General features: G+C 38.3%; 1 protein-coding gene across 4 annotated transcripts in view; it reads left to right on the top strand.

The window, feature by feature from the left end:
* DENND1B (DENN domain containing 1B) overlaps positions 1 to 19,176 on the top strand; it is a 165,500-nt gene that overhangs the window by 40,140 nt on the left and 106,184 nt on the right. For all 4 annotated transcript variants that reach the window (XM_069022482.1, XM_069022481.1, XM_069022480.1 and 1 more), the window contains exon 3: positions 12,230 to 12,273. In XM_069022482.1, the coding sequence (XP_068878583.1) occupies positions 12,230 to 12,273 (44 nt within the window). The remainder of the gene's footprint in view (positions 1 to 12,229; positions 12,274 to 19,176) is intronic.

Genomic DNA, 19,176 nt, shown 5'->3' with positions numbered 1-19,176 from the left:
TAGAGGTCTGTTTTCTTTCTCCTTTCTCCTCTGCAGGGTGGTGAGCACTCCCTGGGCTGCTGCTTTGCCTCCGTGAGGCAGTGACCGACCAGCTGGAGCCTGCTGTGCCTGGCTGGTGTGTCCTGGCTTTCCAATCCGCAAAGCAGCCAGCCTGGGTTGGGCTCCCACCCACCAGTGGAGCTGTGTTACCTCGCAGGGTGCCTTTGTTGAAGTAACTGCTTCTGACAAAAAAGTTCTTGTACTTTTTGAACAGCTAGTTTGAATGCAGACTGCTGAAATGGGAGAAGGCAGCTTCTGACCTTGCCTTCTGGAAAGGCTCAATTTACACAGGATGTGTTGAGTTCTGACCCCTCATGGGCCATGCGATTTCAGTGTGTTGTTTTGAACTTTAGCTTTTTCTGTTGGAGTGAAATATATTGTCTGCTATTATCACACTGTTAAATTAATTTTCACTATTTTGTGCATGATTTATTTGAGATTTCACTGGACAAAGCAGGCATCAGGCATTGTGGCTTTGTAAGATAAAATAGTGTTGCACTTCAACCACATCTCTGTTACTTTCTATTGGTATGTAAATTGAAATCCTGCATCTACATCACCCTTCTACTTTGCTGTTCTGAATAAATAGTATTATTTTTCTGTTCTATCACTGAAGTATGTGATATCAAGAAATGTCTTGGAGAGTTTCCTAGTTGCTGAATGTGCTTTGGGATTATTAATGGAGAACCCAGATCTCGTGCCTCGAGGGCTGCAAGACACAAGACCATTCTGGTAGAACCTCTGTTTATTTTGGGTTGATGTTTATGTCTCTGGTTTCGCTGACCCCTCTCCAATGCATAATAGGGAATTTTGACCTGAGTGACTGCAAACACCTGTGAGAAAACCCTTTGTCTTGCTTTTACTTGTTTTATGTATTTGTGTGGCTCGTGCTTTAAAATAACTGAACTTGGCCCCCCTGGAAATGTCCCTTTTTTAATGCCCTTTCTCCTGAATCAAAAAAAAATATTAGTTTTTCCAAGGCCTCATGGTGTTTGGCAACCTGAAATAACTGACTTGAGGTCAGGCAACAGATAACTGGCAGGACTGAAAAAACAGTGTGCTTCTTCTAATTTCCAGTGTGCTGCTGGCTGGGTCTGTGTTCTATCTCTGCTGAAGCAGCAAGGGACCAATATTGTTAATGCAGCTCAACAAAAAAAATATATTTTTTTCCTGCCCTCTCTATCCACTTTATGACTCTTCAGACTTTTGAAACAGATGGAGAGAAGGGTGCAGAGAGTTGCAGGTATGTCAGAGTTTATTTTGCTACAAGATCAATATATTTTTCAGTTAGAAAATGAAGAAGAAATTAATTGCATTAGCCTTCTGCCATGTATGGTGTTGCCTTTTAAGAGGCTTAGTGAGGTAAAAGTGCCCAGTTTGGGAACATCCCTGGGAGGGTGTGACATGAAGCCTCTTCTCCTCCAGTTCTGGGAGGTCAGTCTTTGGTGGGGATCAGAATGATCTCTTTTCCCTGGGAAGTCAGGTGTCAAAGCCACGGTGCCTCTGCCTGAGCCCTTGGGTCATGCATTGTGTGTGGTTGCAGCCTTGGAAATGTTTGGTAGACCCTTTCTTAATGTTTTGTTTGTTTTCTATGGAAGAAACTCAAGGTTGGGTGATTGTGTGAGGATGGTTTGGTAAGAGACTGTATATCTTCTTTAGCTGCAAAAAATAATCCTAGAGGGGACTTGTAACATAAATGCAAGTGTAAAGATTTTTTCTGTAGCCTTTTTTTCTGAACATGGCTCTTGGATACTAAAGCATGAGTGCTTCATGTCAGGGGAGATCTCAGCTGTTGGTGTAACACTGATCTTTCTGTTAGCAACCTCTTAACCTGCTTTTTTGTGTTTTGTTCTTATCAAAAGTTTAGTGTTGACTTTTAAGGATTGGTATGGGAAAAATGTCAAAACACTTATTTTCAGCTGCATGCTGCCTGCCATAGATATATCGGGGCTGAATGCATGTGGGCCAGCCTCTAAAATTTTTTTCTTGCTGATTCTTGCTCACGTGGAGGGCTCTTGGGACAGATGGCCCCTCGCTGTTGATGGTTGGATTACAGCGATCACCCACAGCTTCTGAAGAGTGCGAAGAAAAGAAATTGCTTTCTTTGTCAAGGTGTTTTCATTTCAATTCTCACCCATTAGCCCTGTTTGGTTAAGTTTTGAATTACTCCATCAGGTGACTGATGAGTTTTATTTTTCCCCCTGATGATATTAAAATAGATTTGGGGTAAGATGGAAAGGAAAGGCAAAAAAAGGTTTGTGCTTATTGATCAGTGCTCCTTCATCTTTGTTCTGGCTTAATGTGTCATGAGCAACAAAGATTAAAATGAACACTGAATCAGAATATGCTAGAAAATACTTATTTTAAAATGAAAGTCTGTGAACTGTTTACATATATAGCAAACTCTATGTGTACTATGGCTAATCAACATGGTTGCTAGAATTTTAGAGCTTTGTGTAACTAAGAAGGTTTGTGATTGTTCTAATTTACATATATAAAATTATGAAATGTTGGTTTATATAATTATAGCTTTTGAAGTTAGATTATGTTTTAGCTGTAATGCTGGAGATGTTCAGAGGAGTAGGAATCTTCCAGGCGAGGTTCTGGTTACCAGTGCTGTTCTACTTCCATACATTCCTACCACAGCCAGTAAGCAAAATGTGACAGGTCTGCATTTCATGTAGAAAATGCTATTTGTAATTGGAGAATGAAAAAAGGATAAAGAATTTGAAACTATGCTCTTGTAATGTACAATTATTTTCATTCCTTCTCACACATAAGCAGCATATCATTGCACAATTCCGAGTCTTGTTTCACAGCATGATCACAGAGATGGGGTGAATATATGATACAGTAGTATCTATATTAATTAAATGAAATGTCTTAAATAATCTAGAATAGAACAGTGAACAGAGAAGCTAACCCCTTCTCCCTGTAGCTGTCCTTGATTGTAAAGACAGTGTCAGTGGGATTGCTTTTCCAAGATATTATGTATTCCACTATTGCTCTGGCCTTTAGGTAATCTGTCCCTGTAACTTACTGAGTAATAGGTAGTTACTTACCTGTTAATTATTGAGTAATCACATTTTATTGCTTGTGCTAGTCAGTATTTAAGGCAAGGGGCATAATTTAGAGGGAAATCGTGCCCTCAAGTACTGACAGTGGGGCTGTGCCCAGGATGTGGTCCTCACCAGAGGAAAGTGGAAGGAATGTTGCTGCACTGTTCAGGCAAGAAGTGATGTAAATAGATAGTCATTATATCATCTTTGGCCAAGAGGGTGTTCCCCTGCAACAGTCATTTTTTCTTGAAGTAGCTAAGGACTGGACTAATTTCTCCATAGAGAAAAAAAAAACTTGCAGAAGGATTAAGATTTTGGTTTAATTTTTAATTGCTTTAATTTATTTTTTTAAGGCATGTTAACTCTAATGTAGGATTTATTTTTCTGTTATTTTTGGAAAATGTCTATCAAAAATGGCTTGGGTATCATTCTGTGTTTTCTGTAACCGATCAGTTTGCTTTACAGGCTCACATATATCCTTGCTTTCATGTCCAAGCTGACACCAAATTTGTATTTCTTGAAGTAAATCAGGAAGCAGTAACTCAGGTATCCATATGTACTGAGATGCAGTTTTTGTCATGTGCCAAAAGGTTTTTGATTTTTCTATATGCAGTGTGTGGGGGTTTCACAAAGCAAATATAACAGTGTACTCTAGGAGATAAAATTGTTGTCTCTGGTCAGACATCACTGACGTGGGAGAGCAAGTGATGGTCCATCTCCAGTGTCTTTGGCAGGGCAGGAGTTTTGCTTCTTCCTGATTTACTTAGTACATCTTGCCTGGTAATAATGGACTTGAACTTTTCTAGATCTTCCTCAAAATCAATATTGCGTATTTCCTAATGTAGGAAAATTTAATGTAGCCCACAATATTTTTTAAGAACTTTAAGTCCCATATCTTCATTTAAAACAAAGAAACCCCTGCACAATGTCTGTTTGCAAGGGAGTGTGGCAAGTTACTTTTTCGTTCTTACAGGGTGAGATGTAAAACTTATGTTGGTTGCAAAGGTGAATGCCTTTAGTCTTACTCTTTTCAGTTATTGTTCATTTCAGTTGATCACAGCATGGCCTGTCTCCTTTAAATTTCTTTGAACAAGAGACCCAGTGACAGCAAAAGTATTTTGTTTTGTAAACCCTCCTTAAACATTAGCAATGACTTAAGATATATGTGGTGCTCGCTTGCTTCTTCTTCTGCTACCTCAGTTCTTAGATCCTTGTTCTCATGATTCACTCGCAGTTAGAAGTAGGAAAATTAAGAATTACACCACAGCTTCTAAAGGCATGCAGTTGTTGCCATACTTACAAGGTCATTCTAAAGACTTACCAGGTAGAAGAAAACCCTGCTTATCTCATGAAGAGACCAAATAAAGGCTGAACATACTCATTTTATCTGTGCACTATCTGTGCAATGAACTCTCACCCTGATTAAGGTTTTAGCCTGAAGCATGGCTAATAGCATTGCAGCCAAAAGGACCCTTTCTTTCTGTCCCTAGTAAGCTGAAATGACTTACTGCTCTGTCCTTCAGTGGGACAAATTCTTGGGCAAAAAGGGATTGACCTGCAGCTCTGAAGGAGATGTCAAGTTGTGGCTAGAACTTTTAACCATCTACCTGCCTGTAAAAGGGGAAGAAGTACTTATTTCCTAGCCCAAGTGCCTTACAGACAGGGAAATCTGAAACACTGGAGGAAGTTTCAGGTCCAAAACCTAACAAAGTCCTGCTTCTCTACAATGTACTTGGCTGAACCTTGCATGTGATTAGTTGGGAGGTCAGTATTTGCACACCATTCTCACATTTCTGAATATCTGGAGGAACCTTTGTCACATAAGTTTAAAAGTGCAAATATTTGAAAATAATTTTGTGATAAACTGTACAATCAGCAAATCTCGTGTGTGGCTTTGCAGTGCGATGTAGACACGTGAGATTCTCACACCTCAGTCTGGATTGTGAACTGGTGGGGCTTGGTGGGGCAGCAGTGACCGGCAGCTCAAAGCTGTGGAGTTGCCGTGACGCTGTGTTGCTGTGAGGGGCTGACTGAACTGGACCCACTGACTTCAAGCACGAGTGGTTTTTGTGGGGAGTAGAGAAGATCATGTTGTGTGTGGTTTTTGTTAAGGGCTGAGTGACTCTTACAGTTACGGATTGTACCTTTGTTTTCCCATGTATTAGAAACAAAATTCTGGATTTCTGCAAACGTGGTGTGAGCACTGGTATCCTGAAATCATTTGCTAAGTATTATATGTTTATATAAAGATATAATTAAATTCTGAGCCAATTGATAAGTCCATGAGTAATTGTTCTACTTGTGACTGGGAGCACACGTCCTACAGAAATTACTTCAATTGCAGCTGTTACTACTACAGTTAAAAACAGTTCCTTAGGAAAAGCTTCCTCGTGGAAGGAAGATATTTTCATCTTGCCAGTAAGGTCTTTGTAATTATGTTTCTGAACCTGATACAAAAATCACATTTCTGATTGGCAAATGTACAGTCACAAAGACTTACAGATAACACCTACAGTGACTGTAACTGAGGCTACTATACTGTTATTTTCCATTTTCCATTTCACAAAGCTCAGTATTTACCATGTGTTTGTTGTCTCTGTTGTCATTTAGTGTGCACTTCACTTTCTATGAGAAAAGTTGGAAGGAAAAATGTCAAAAGTCACACATTGCAAATATCACCTTTGATGCCAGTGTGAGATGGGTACCTTCAATGCCTAAATAATTTTTCAAAATGGGGCAGGAGCTTTTTAGAATCAGTTGAAGACAAGGCACGGGCCACTGGTGTGGGTGAGGGAGAGGGGACTGGAGACCCTGGACTCCTGTGCTGTGGCCATGCTGTGGCTTATTTTGAAAGGCGAAGACCATCTAGAGACCCAGAGGAATCTCAGTGTAGTAATATATGGCAGGAAAAGCTGGCAAATATAATTACTGAAACTCGTTAATGTTTTTCTGTAACTGATGTTGTCAATGACATCATTTTTGCCTCGTTCCCTTGCTGTTTGCTGAAGTAGGAACTGTTTGAAATTGTGGAGGCAATTTAGGAAGGGACACTTGTGAATAAAGTGTGAGTAAAAAGGCTGAAGGCACTGGATTGTTAAGATTTGATGTAGCTTTGTAAAAATGTTTTCTTTTGCTACGTGATTTGCATTAAAGTGTACTTTCAGGTATTTTCTGTAGTGGCATCCTCGCTTGCATATTATCTTTAATCTGACAGGTTTTAGGTGCCTGAGAAGTTAGTGACCGTTCCTTAGTTTCACTTTTTTTAAAATCAAATTGCTTCAATGTATTTTGTCCTTGTTCTTTCGATTACTGATGCTTGGAAAATACTGTAACTCCCTTCTTTTCCCCTTTTCCACGGCATCCTGCTCCTCTTCTGCCTGCTGCTGCCTGGCGCTCCACTTTGATCCCCTAAACCAGGGAGCTGAAGACCACTGTTGCACCCAGCTCTTCTGGCAGCAGGGCCTCCCATTCTACTCCATCTCTGGTACTTCATGTATGAAACTGTTAACAGGTGGATTTTAATATGATATACAGAAGTCTTTTTTTGCAAGGAGTAATTTTTTTATGTGAATGCTGGTTTTTTCATTAGATGATTTCATCTGTAAAAACCCTTGGGTTGCACGTTGTGGTTCATCTCTTATTTTGTTTCTGAATCACTGTTGTAGTGATTTGGTTGAGTATTAAATACTATATTGATACAAAGGCATCACTAAAATTACTTTTGAGTGCTTCTGGAAAATTATTTTAAGTATGTAAGAGGCCTTTGTTTTTGAACAATAGCAGTATCATAAACTTGGTTTGGAGAACTAATTTTTATTGCTAAAAACTACTTACTCTGAAAAAATCCATTCTGCTTATTGCTTAAATGTGCGTTTATAAAGCTGTTCCCTGAGATAATGATAGATAATTTCAGCTTTATTAATTACATTCACATGTTCACCTAAGGAAAAGAATGTGGCACTTCTTGTTTTTTCCAGACAAGAAAGAAGAACAGTCTGCAGTAAGCTTTGCTTTGCTGCCTTTCTTTTCCTCACTATAAATCTTTCCCACCCCCTTAACTCCTGGCCCCAGTCTCTTCTTTCCCCTCTGCACTGACAGCTTTTTTCCAATGAATATCTGTATAGCATCAGAGAAAATACAACTGGAGGGATACTGAGCAGTCATCTAGTCCATTCCTCTGTCCGAAGGCATGACCAACACTGCTTGGCAGTCTTCTTGTCTGTTCTGTTAAGTACAGCCAACAGGGATGAAGATTCCTCCTCTCTCCAGAATATTGGACTACTTAATTAATCTGTTTCATTTTACCTTGGCTGTGTTTTTGTGTCTGAAATATTCTCTGTTGCTATCAAGAGAATTACCCAAGATGATGTTTCTCAGCATGTGTTTGTAATTTCTGTTCCATTACCAAATTGAGTGTGTGCTAATTACCTTATCCTGTTGTATTTTTGGGTGGCGTTTATAATCTGCAAGCTTGATGATTATGAAGAGTATTTTTAGAGTATATTTAACTTGTTTGTTTTTTTGTTTTTGGGAAAGTTGTGCCTCAGAAAGATTTCTCTTTTTTTTTTTTTTTTTCCCTCCATAGTTTAGAATGCACTGCTTCTCTAATCTACTCTGTCATGAGAAATAGTACCTTTGTATTTTCTCAGATTTGTTACAGAAGCTAAACTGTGTTAGCAGTTGTTTTCCTAAAAGTACGGATGACATGCTTTATGACCTTGCCTCTACAAGAATAGATTTTTGGAGAGAAATTACCTTGAGGATATGCATTTTCCTCTTGTCTTAGTGTGTGTCACACTTGCCTGCATTTGTCTTCTGGAGCAGTTCTAGATTACAGCATCTTGAATACTACTTTTTTAAGCATTGCATGTGACTCGCTTTCCTCTTTGTATTATACTGCACTCTTTTGGTACCTCATCAAACCTTTCCATGATTGTCTCTTGTCTGACTTGTTCCAAGGGAGATGTCCTTTCCAATGTTGCAGGATATTTAGCAAAAGAATTTTCATGTGTTACTGGCAGGTGTTGAGATTTACGTCCTGGACGTGGTAGGCATAGGAAAAAGCAGTGTCTGTACATGGAAATATCCATTTACACATGCAACAGTACCTACATTTATACATGCAACACACAAATTATTTTATGTGTGCACTTGACAATTTCCTCTTACTACTACATTTACTTAGAATTGGTGCAAACCATTTATCCTGAAAAGTCTGTTAGAAAAAGAAAATGAGGGGAAATTTAGTAGTTGCTCGGCTGATGATAACAACAGCTATTTCTGAACGATTCTCATCCTCTCATCCATAAAATCAGCATAAAATTGACCTAACATTGCCAGATCAGATGGGGTATCTGGAAAGTAATCCTCAGGGAAAAGAAAATTCAGTCTTTGTAAACCTGAAGATAGAGTGCATAAAGTTGCAGAATTGGATTATACTTTCTCTTTTTATTTCTAAATCAGTACCCTTTTGTTTCTTCCTTTGCAGCACTTTTGAGAAGTTGCCACAAAGATGTTTCAGATGCTGCCTGAACCTAGCTCCAAAAGCAGAAACCAACATAATCTTTTGAAAAAAAGCTCAATCCCAGACTTGGATAATTATAATAAAATCCTGAGGCTTTTTATAGGTGTTAGGGTTTGGTTTCAGAGAGTAAAGGCATAAAAAGAATACAGTAACTTTTCTTTTTGAAGCACGAGTCACATCAGATTTTCTTACTTAATAAATGTATGGCAAGTACCTACTAAAATAACCAGTTAAAGGCCAGTAATAACAGCTGCAAAACCCAGCTCAAAGCAGTTGGACAAGTCTTAAAGGCGTGTAATTTTTGCTGAGTGTAGCACCAATTGTTTTTCTTGGATTGAGTTAGGAATATTTTTTTAAATGTTGGCTCTTTTTTGTTTTCATGATGGAGTATTAAAATCATTATTTTTCCTGTTTAGATCACATGAATTTAATGATTCTCTCATGATATAAACATCCTTTCATGATATGAAAGTAAATGTTGTTGTACCTATAGTTGAGTGAACTGGAATTTACTTTAGATTTGTTTTTACCATTTCAAGTGAGACTGGAGTGGTATGAGAGAGCCTTAGTATGAAGTGAAGATGGCAAGCTGAGCAGGACACTACATTAAGGCTGTAGGGTTTTTTAGCTGTTAGGATATCAGGGCACCAAAACAACTTATTGGAGCTGTTGATCTTGTTGCCTGTAGATAAAGGGTGGCCTTGTGAAATGCTGTTCAGCTCCATTTGGCACTTCACGGAGGTGTAAATTTTACCCATGTTTTGACCCCAAACCCAGAGTTTTGCTTAATTCTGAGATTGTACTTTGCTCATGACTGTGACCTTTTAAAACAACACCTGGAGGTTTTGCTATTGCGATCTGCTTCCTATTTTGAAGCCTGGCAGTTACATTTGCACTAAGGACAGTGAAGGAAAGAAATTACGTTTCTGTCTGATTTCAGAAACCCCAGTAATTTTGTTACTGTGTTGCTAAAGCATTCGCTATACTAAATGTTTCTCATGTAACTGTGCTTCACATCTGCCAAAATCATCTGCCTGGCTTCATTGCTGGGAAGAGGTGATGTTGCCAAGCTCCTGGCTGGCGATGCTCCGGCAGCCCGGCCTCACTGCAGAGCGGTCCCCTCGCCTCCTCACAGGCCATAGTGCTTAGGTTTTGCAGTAGAAGCAACTATAAATGGTACTGCAAGACTTGGGAAGTTGTGAACAAGAAATGGGTGATAAGAAACGGAACTAGACGCAGCTGGTAACCAGCTTGTATTGCGTGAGCTGTAGCAAATGCTTGAGGCTGGAATGCTGCCGCACGAAGCAGTCCTGCTTTCTTCTCACCACAACTCCCTATTCCCCAGTTTTTGTTCCTTTTTTTCTGGCATAAACCAAATGGTTTTGGGGAACTGATCTAGTTAACGCTGACCTGAAAAGTTTCAGACAGTTGGTTTGATCTCGGTCAGTTCCCTCATCTGGCTCAGTGTAGCTGTGAAAGTCTGTACCAGCAGGAGACAGACAGTGCTACAGCTTCACCAACAAGTACCTGGTAGTGGGAGTGCAGTGGGATTGCTCTTTTGAAGAGAAGTTTATGCCTGAAATGTTCGTGGACATATGGCATCGGATTTACAAGCTCTGTTAAAGTATTTTTTGGATTCTGCAAGTTTTCAATGCTTTTTAGCAAGTAATTTATGAATCACTTAACATCAATTTTTTGATATGTTACCATGCTTGCTACTCCTTGGATTTATCAGGGATAGCTGTTGATATGTAATTGTTTTCTTTTTCATGATACTAATTTGGAATAAAAACACGAGCTCCCTTACAGGATAGTCAAACTCCTCGTGTACCTGGTCATTATAGAGATGTTTGCAATTTAAATATGCACAAAATAAATGGGGGAAAAAAGGTCTCTGTTGTAAGTACCTGTATTTATATGCTGTCATATTTTTATAGACGTAGCCTCTTACCTCTTGTTTCATATCTGCCTTCAAAAGTTCTTGCTCCGTATAGTAGATGGAGGAAGATTCCTTGTGCAAAATACATACATTTTATTGAATAATAGCTGCAGAACCCTTCTTGGATGTTCTTAGGAGAAAAAAGAAGTAGAATCCAACAAGTAGAATCAAATGCCTCCATTTTTATTAAAAATCTCACTTAAATTTGAATTAGATACAAATTAGCTCTAAATTGCATTGAGTTGGTTGACAGGTTGAATTTTGTAACACGTTTGGAATGCATGTTCCACTGTTGGCTTGACATCTGTTCTGGAGTGAAGGAGAAATGCTGACTCCATTCTCCAGCTCCTGGTGGTTGGGCCAGAGGCAAACGCACGCGTGCAACAGCTCCGTGCTGAATAGTAGGATTTCAGAGCAGCAGCTGGGAATGACAACGCCATCAGTGGCATTTCCCTCCTCATTAAATCTCCAGTTTGCAGCAGCAAACATGTGGGACCATGAAGAAGAGCTGAACTGTCCGTACTTTGCCAAAAGTGGAGAAGGCTGTGGTTCTGATGTCAAAGCTAACAGTGAGAAGGAGGTTTCTGAGTTACTACACAGTGCCGGTGCTAGAGCCTGAAGTGGAAATCTGAATAGTTTCCCAGATACTGGCTCCTTGGAAGACAGGAATCCAGCAGCTCCTGAGGTAGACAGCATGTGGCAGTTCCCATCAGGCAGTGTCTCCTGGCACTTGCTGGTGTGTTTTCCTTCGTTCTCCTGCCCTCTGGCACCCCGAGCTGCCGTTGGCTGTGTGGTCAGTGGCGAGTCTGGCCTGACCTGGGTCTCCCTTGCAGGAAGATGGATAATTTGCTGTTAGCAGGTGGACAAACACGGCTGCTAATCTGTTGTTTCGAAGCCTGTGAGGCTTTGTGGGCGTTTGTGGCAGTGTAACCGTAGCACCTCCAGAAGGTTTTGTGTCAAAGGAGATTAAAAGCTGGGGGGGGAGGATGAAGAGCATAATTTGTGTTTTTGTTGAAAGGTTATGGCTCAGGTTGTTGTTTTAGAGGCTTTCAAAGCAATATTAAGTGTAGACTAATATGTAGCCTAAGTAACAGTGATTATTTTTAAAATTAGCAGTTTACAAGAGGTTGATGAAAACTTCGAGGTATTATTGAAATGCTGGTTTTAAGTGGCTCAGAACAGAAAATAGTGAAACTAACTAGCTCTTCTGAGCTCCTCCTTAAGAATCCTTGTTACATTAGTACTATTTTTAAAATCACAAAGGATGTTTTTCTGTACTTTTGTAAAGGCCGTTTTTTTCCCTTATAATTTTATGTTCTTTTTTGCGGGGATGGAAAGAGGTTTTATATCTCTTACTTCTTAATTGAATTAAACTGTGAAAATTAAATGTGCTTAAAAAATGAAGTATTCCAGGAAAAAAAGAATTGAATATGAAAATAGTTCACTACATTATAACCTGCTGCCATATGTAGAACAATAAACATACAGTTTCATAAATATGAAATAAGTCTTTTTAATAATCCAGTATCTTCCTTAGTTTTTAGATACATTTTTGCACTTGCCTCAAAGCTTGACGCTAAGCTGACCCTCTCTTTAATATTAATGTACTCTGACTGTAATACTCTGTTCCTTTGCCTCTGATTAATGCTGTCTGTCAATTATTTACAGATCCAGTGGTACTGTGGAAGTTCCCGGAGGACTTCGGAGACCAGGTTGGAAACATGAGATTGAACTTTTTTTTATGTTAGAATAATAATAAAAAAAGCTCTTCTATTCAGCTGTGGAGAGGCAGATGCTAATGATGGTGGGGTGGAAGTCTTCACCCAACTGGTGGCTTGGTGATTAGATTGCCTTTGTGACAGGAATATGCAATAGCAGTTGTAGAGCACGGAATGTCGTGCTAATTCTCTGTATCGCCTTATTTTTGATATAGAGTATTTTATCAGGTTGTTCTGTTGGACATGTTGGTTTTTTATCTGTTGTGGGATCGAAAATGTGGAAAAAATTATCGATAAAACTTTGCCAAACATTGATATTATAAAAACCACCAGAACAAAAAAGTTGAAGAGCTACCCGTGTATGTCCTTTCAATGTCAGAATATGTGCATTCCATTCTTTAATCCTTTCCAATGCAAGATTTTAGATAGTTATTTAATAATATTTTAGAGATACCCTAGTTACTTGCTTGGGGAAAAAAAAAAAAATCCTCAGACCCTTATAAGAGACTGATCTAAAGTTACTGATTCTGAAAGCGTGAAAATCCTATGTTCTATCTATAATTAATCCTCAAAGGAAAGTTTATACATACAGGACTGATGGATTATTTCACTGTTTGTAGTGACAGCAAGCTATTAATTAGTGTGTTGGGTTTTTTGCCCCATGACTATTTTATGAAAGTTATTGGTATTAAACTTTAATGAAATTACTAAATTTTATTATTATTTCAGCAACTTTTATAAGAGTTTCTTGCATGGATTTTTATTTTACTAAAGGAAAATACATAAAACTACTAAATAGAATAAATATCTCCATCTCAATGGCTTTTTTGCCTCTTGTTTTTATACTAATACTGAGGCAAACATATTTTTCATTGGTAATATCACCACAGTGGATGATCTGGAAATGTTGTTGTACAGTAGATGTTGATAAATTGCTGATTTTTTTTTTTTTTAAATCAATAATACAAGATTCTATAAAGACAGCTATAAGGTGATTCATGATGAAAGGAATAAATATACAAACATAGAAGGTAGGATGTCTGGTTAGGGAATAGCATCAGTCAGAAACGTGCAGCCTGTAAAACAGTGACAAATGAGCAAAGCGTGCTGTTACACGTTCTCAGCTAGGCATTCAGCAAGTTTTGATAATTATCCTGGCTGCAGAATGATCATCTTCATTGTCATTTAAATTCTTTTTTTCTAGTTTGTTTTGTTCTTTTTTTGTTTTTTCCCCAAGAAAGACTTGATCTTAAAAAAAAAAGAAGAAAAAAAAAAAGAAAAGACAAATTATGTATGAAGAAAAATGGGAGCTTATTCAGCAAGTCGAAGGTTATTCAAAGAACAGCTGGTGTAGAAAAATGATTAGAAGATGAAGCCCACTAAAGACTGGAAGGGAATCATACAAAGATGCAATAGACATACCTAATCTATAAAAACCAGAGGCCTCAGGCAGCTCTCTGCCTTTGGGCTCCGAAAAACCTATGCCTGCACATTGGGTCTCAGCTGTGTAGGGAATCTGGCATTTCAGGTAAATTGCTTGTGTCTCTGGAAAACAGGATATTTTAATCCTTCTCCTTGCAAGGGAAATTCTCCTGTTAGAACCCCTGGATTTGAACAGAATATGTAGCAGCTTCTAAAGCAAACCCCTGAGCCAAGTCATGGAGTGAAATCAGCAGAAGCCTTTGCACGTGTGTGTGGATGTTGAACTGGGTAGGTTTGGATTGGAGACCTGAGTATCCACCAGATTTAATTTCTTTAAGAACCAAGAACTCACTGAAACTATCAAGGCTAGTTTCCATAAAAGTTTGTGGGGAGAATGCTCAGAAAAAAAAAAAAAAGGAAAAAGAATATTCTCTGTCCTGTTCTTCAGTCATTTATATTTTAAATGCAAAATGTGTGAGTTAGTTTTTGGATGTATCCCAAAGAATCATCTTTCCTAAAATTGAAGGGCTGTCTGTTTGCACAGTGATGTGATAACAGTGGGCAAAATATTTTCCTCTCTTCCTGAATTTTTCTACAGTTTATCATGTCACCTTTTTGTTGCTTTCATAATGCAAAGAAAACTTGTCTGAGCCATTTTGACATTTTCTTCCTCTTTCTCACATTTGTCCTCTTAAGTATGTCTGAACTTCCCAGTGTTTACTCATGTCTAATCCCTGGTTTTTCTTGTGCCCTGCCATTTTCTTCGATGCTGGTCAATATTCTTCTAGTGTGCTTTTTTCTTAAATATTGACTTTCCAAATTCCTGTTTTGCAAAACATCCCATCTGTTGTGGATGGGATGTAGAAACTACAGTTGATCAGGAGGAAGACAAGACTTGGGATTTGTCATAATCACTCACTTGCAGTCTGTCAAGTAAAGGAAATATTAAGGCACGGTTTTGGTACCAGAAAAGAATTTGAAAGATGCATTGTTGATTTCCTTATCTGCCAAGACTGCAGGGAAACCACTTTTTTTGTCTCTGGTAATTCCTCAGATGCCAGAATAAGAAGGAAAAGAGAAAAACAGAATGGGGAAGGAAAAAAAGTAATGCTTCAAGGCAGAAAATGAAAAATACTTCTCTTTGCCAGGAGTGTTTCAGAAAGTGGTTTTGTCCCCCGCTTTTTTTTTTTTTTTTTTCATTTTACTTTATTTTTTGAGGTGGGAATAATTCCATTTTTAGTAACTCTCAAAACTATCAATGAAAAAATGAACTCATGCTGGTTAGAATTCACAGTACAAAGAACCACACTACCATTTCAAAGAAAATGTTTATTAAAAAATGCTTCAAGCGCCAGAAGAATTAATCTGTTTGAGCCATCATTACTGGCATTAGTGCTATGAAAATGAGTTTGACAACTCATTTTTGTTGAAAAAATTGTGAGTAATCTCAGCACTGCAGAAAAAATGTGAAGATTTCTGATTTGAGCACATATAGGTCTTCTGTGATTATCCTCACAAGCTCAAATTTGGATGAAGAATGAGTTGTAGCCATTTAATGGGCTATTTTTTTGTTGTTTAAAATGTATTTTGAATGTATATTTCTAGAGGCCCTGTCTTGTAGTATGTTCAAATATTCCCTTTATGCAAAAATTCCCATGATAAAAGATGTGTATGTTTTTAATCTTGAAATTGTTATTTTTTTTATTCAGACTGGTTTAACTAGAGCTTAATTTTGGCCTTGCAAGCCCATTTTTAAATGGAAGTCTGAAGAGAAAATATTAATGCTATGATATCTGGGAAAAAAAAATCCAGTTGTTTTAAAGATGAAAGTATTTTTTAAGGCCTTTAGAAAAGTAACCCAAATGAAAACAACACCTTGGCTTCCAAACTGAAGTACTTGATGACTTGAAGAAGAAAATACACATTTCTGCAGAAGTCAGTTGTCGCCCTGCAGAGCTGTGATCTGCTGACACTGGCTTGTCTCCTCATGGCAGTGCAGGCAGCAGCAAAGCCCTGTTGATGTCACACGTGTCCAGATGTCTCCACTATGGCTCTGTTTGTGTCTGTTCAGCAAATAGAAACACTGACTCTCCCACCAACTTCAGTGGGTTGAAATATTCCTTGGAGTAGTGTTGGCACAAGGAAGGAGGAGAGCATGGTGCTGATAGCACCAGCAGCAGCTAGTGCCTGTGCAAGAGGTGGTGCTGCTTTCTGTGTTGTCTTAACCTTTGAGGCATGTGAGGTCTAACATTTCTTATTAATTTAATAATTACAGATATATTGGATGTTATTTTCAGCTGTGTAAGAATTCAGTAGCTTTTTAATCTAACTGCTCATTGACCCAGAGGGATTTCTACCTGCATTAGGTCCTGTAGTGTGTGGTGTCCATTGAATAGCTCTCATTCTTTGCACTTCTAATCACGTAACATTTTCTATCTTCAGCCTTCAACTTCTCTGCTGGTGAAAAAACATCTCACCAGGAAGATGACACAAACAGCTAATATGGCAGGAGATGGTCTTACCAGAAGCCACTTCAGTAATAAATATGACCAGGGGTTGTTAACTGAAGATGTGGGTTAAGAAGGAATTGAGACTCTGCGTTAGGCTGTTGGTTGTGTTGCAGATTTCATCCTATCTTCTCTCACTTTCTAAGACAAGCAGTCTAAATCTGCTTTCCCATGTCAGGCTTTTCCCAAACCCAGCAGATGAGTAATGAGTAAGGGATATGGCATCCCGTGTAAGGAATCTCTGCTCTTTTCTCTGAAGTTACAGTAACACTCTTTATGCTATTATCTCATATTTTAGATAACATCTGGGTTTTAGTTTTACTGTATCACATTATGCAGAAGTCACCCCTGAATTGTGAGCTATGAGCCTTATTCCATATCCTGTAGTGACCCAGTTACTGAAGTCTCATAGAATACATGTAAATCTACCTGGTTCATGTGAAAATATTTGTGTATATAAAGATGTATAGTTACATGTATAGCTGTTTAAAGGGTAAATCCTCTGAAGTACCAGTGTGTTGGTCTTCCCACAACAAAGCACCAGTCACACACTTGACTTTCAATGTATGTTTTAACTAGTGAAAGTTAAGCCTGGCTTAAATGAGCATCTGATTGGAGACAAAGGCTCAGTTTCTTTCAGGATGGAATATTTAATTGCATGGTTCATGGCAGCACTTACATAAATGAGGTCACCATGAAAGATACTACATTCTTTTTAAAAATATGTAAATAATAGCACGAGTTGGGGTTTGTTTGTTTGTTTGTTTTAATATTCTCAAGAAGCAGGCTAAAATCTGTTCTCTGGGTGAAACTAGTGTGTGGAAGCCAGCAGTGAGATTTTGTGTTCCTCTGTGCTCTCTTAAGAGAGCAGCAGGAACCCAGGAGGTACGAGGCTGTTTACACTGCCTTCAAGGCTGCAGGCGTGCTGTTAGGGGATGCATCTCACCAGCTTTCTGCATGAGATGGCTTTGTTCTTGTATTCTGATGAGGCATTAAATGCATGTTTCAAATGTTTATGCTAACTAGATAGGTGCTTGCTTTGTGGGATTGTTTTTATCAGGAAATCTTAAAAAGATTTTGGGGATTTTGTTGCTTGTGTATTAATAAGTATGATTAATATTTGAGTGCATTGGTATGAGAAAGGAGGAATCAGTCTAATGAGATTACTAATTTTCAGTAGTGTTTTTGTCTAAATGTTATTGTATTATATTTAGCTAAGGGATATTTAGGAACTTGAATCTTTTTGGAAAGCAATTAGCCCTGCTGAGATGATGGCAACGTGGCAATTTTGTACATTGCAAGGAGACTTTATCTGGTGAAGATAAAGTGATTTTCTAACACTTTGTGTTTGGAAGACATACTGTTTTTACTGAAAAATACTGAATGTGTAAGGCAGCAATGCTTTTTGTCTATGCAAATCCCAGTTGATAGATGATCAGCAGGAAAAGATTCAGAGGTGTATTTATAGTTGCTAACTGCACTGTGTGAACAGAAAAGATCTGTTCAGTCCTGATAAATATTCTGTGAAACAACTGCCCACGCAGACGTGCTGGGAACACCCAGAATCACTGAGACCCTTACATCATTCAAGATGTGAGTATTCCAAGATGCTTTCTCAACCTTTTCTTTTAATTCATCCCAACAGAGACAGAAAAATCTTTGAGACTTCTATTTTTAAAATTTTTAAAATTATAAAAGCCCAATACTGAAAACTTGGAATTTCCTTGAAATTTTGAGGACAGGTGGCAACCTGAAATATGCTTGTTCTCAGAATTGTGGGAGTTTTGTTTTATAGAGCTTTTAAGTTAAAAATGTTGAACTTGATCAGCATATGGTACTGGCTAACCTCATCTCTACCAGCTCTTTTGTTATCTTCTTATTGTTACAGGTCTTAATGACAGTTGTAAGCCATAGTTCTGGATGCAGGGGTTAGTCCACCCTGGGGAGGAGAGAGAGAAACAGCAGAGTGGATTATGGAAATATGAATTGATCTAAAAAGCAGCTCTCTTATAACAGAATGGGACTCAAAGAAAGGCTGGGGAGAAGCTGGTGAAAAGACGATGGAATATGATGTGAAAATGATCATTTGAATGCTTTTCTTTTCATTCCCAGCTGCTGTGTTCTGGTGAAAAGGCACACATTTGTATATCTTAAGGCTGGGTGAAAAAGGGCCAGATGAATGGAATTACTTGTTAGATATGTTTTCATTTTGAGTCAAATAAATTATGTGCATTTTAATAGACTGTATGCATATGTTAGCCATTTTTAAAAATCATACAGCTGTGATATTGGGGGACCACGTTTTGTAGAAGTAGTTTTTTCTCTGTTTGCTCAAATAAGTACAGAATTAATATTTGACTTTCCTTCAGATATTCTGTATCAGGCTATCGAAAATAACTGTTGCTGATTTGGCTTATTTCAAAGCCAAATCAGATTCCAGCCTACAGCGATGTGCCAAACCAAAGAAGAAAAAATTAACTGATGGCTGAAATAGTGATGACAATCATTTGGAACATCTTCCAGAAAGACTGCCAAATTTTCATGTGTGATGTCATTGTTGATTGACCTCAGCTGCCCCCAGAATATTCCAGTCGAACGTCCCCTAATTCCTTATTCTGGGATACCTTATACTTTCTCATCTGCTTGCTTAATACCCTCCTTCCATTTCAGTCTTCAATTTGTTGCCTCTCTTTTACTTTCAGCATTGCTTTTGTGTCTCAAGCTTACTGCTGCACTTTTAGGAATATCCTAATTAGTGCAGCCTCTTTTTCTGTTAAATACTGAATGTAACCCGAACACTGAGTTTGGTTCTGGGCTCTTCTTTTGCCTTTCTTGATGATGTTTTCTGGAGAACTGAGAGAGCATTTGAGGTACATTGGTTCACTGTTACTGCTACAGGTATTTGGAGTGTCTCTTCAAATAATTTGCTGATATTTTGTTAAATAAAGTACTTTTTTACATATTGCTT

Source organism: Aphelocoma coerulescens, chromosome 8, assembly GCF_041296385.1.
Source record: "Aphelocoma coerulescens isolate FSJ_1873_10779 chromosome 8, UR_Acoe_1.0, whole genome shotgun sequence".
NCBI lineage: Eukaryota > Metazoa > Chordata > Aves > Passeriformes > Corvidae > Aphelocoma > Aphelocoma coerulescens.
This window is presented reverse-complemented; position numbering and strand designations above follow the sequence as displayed.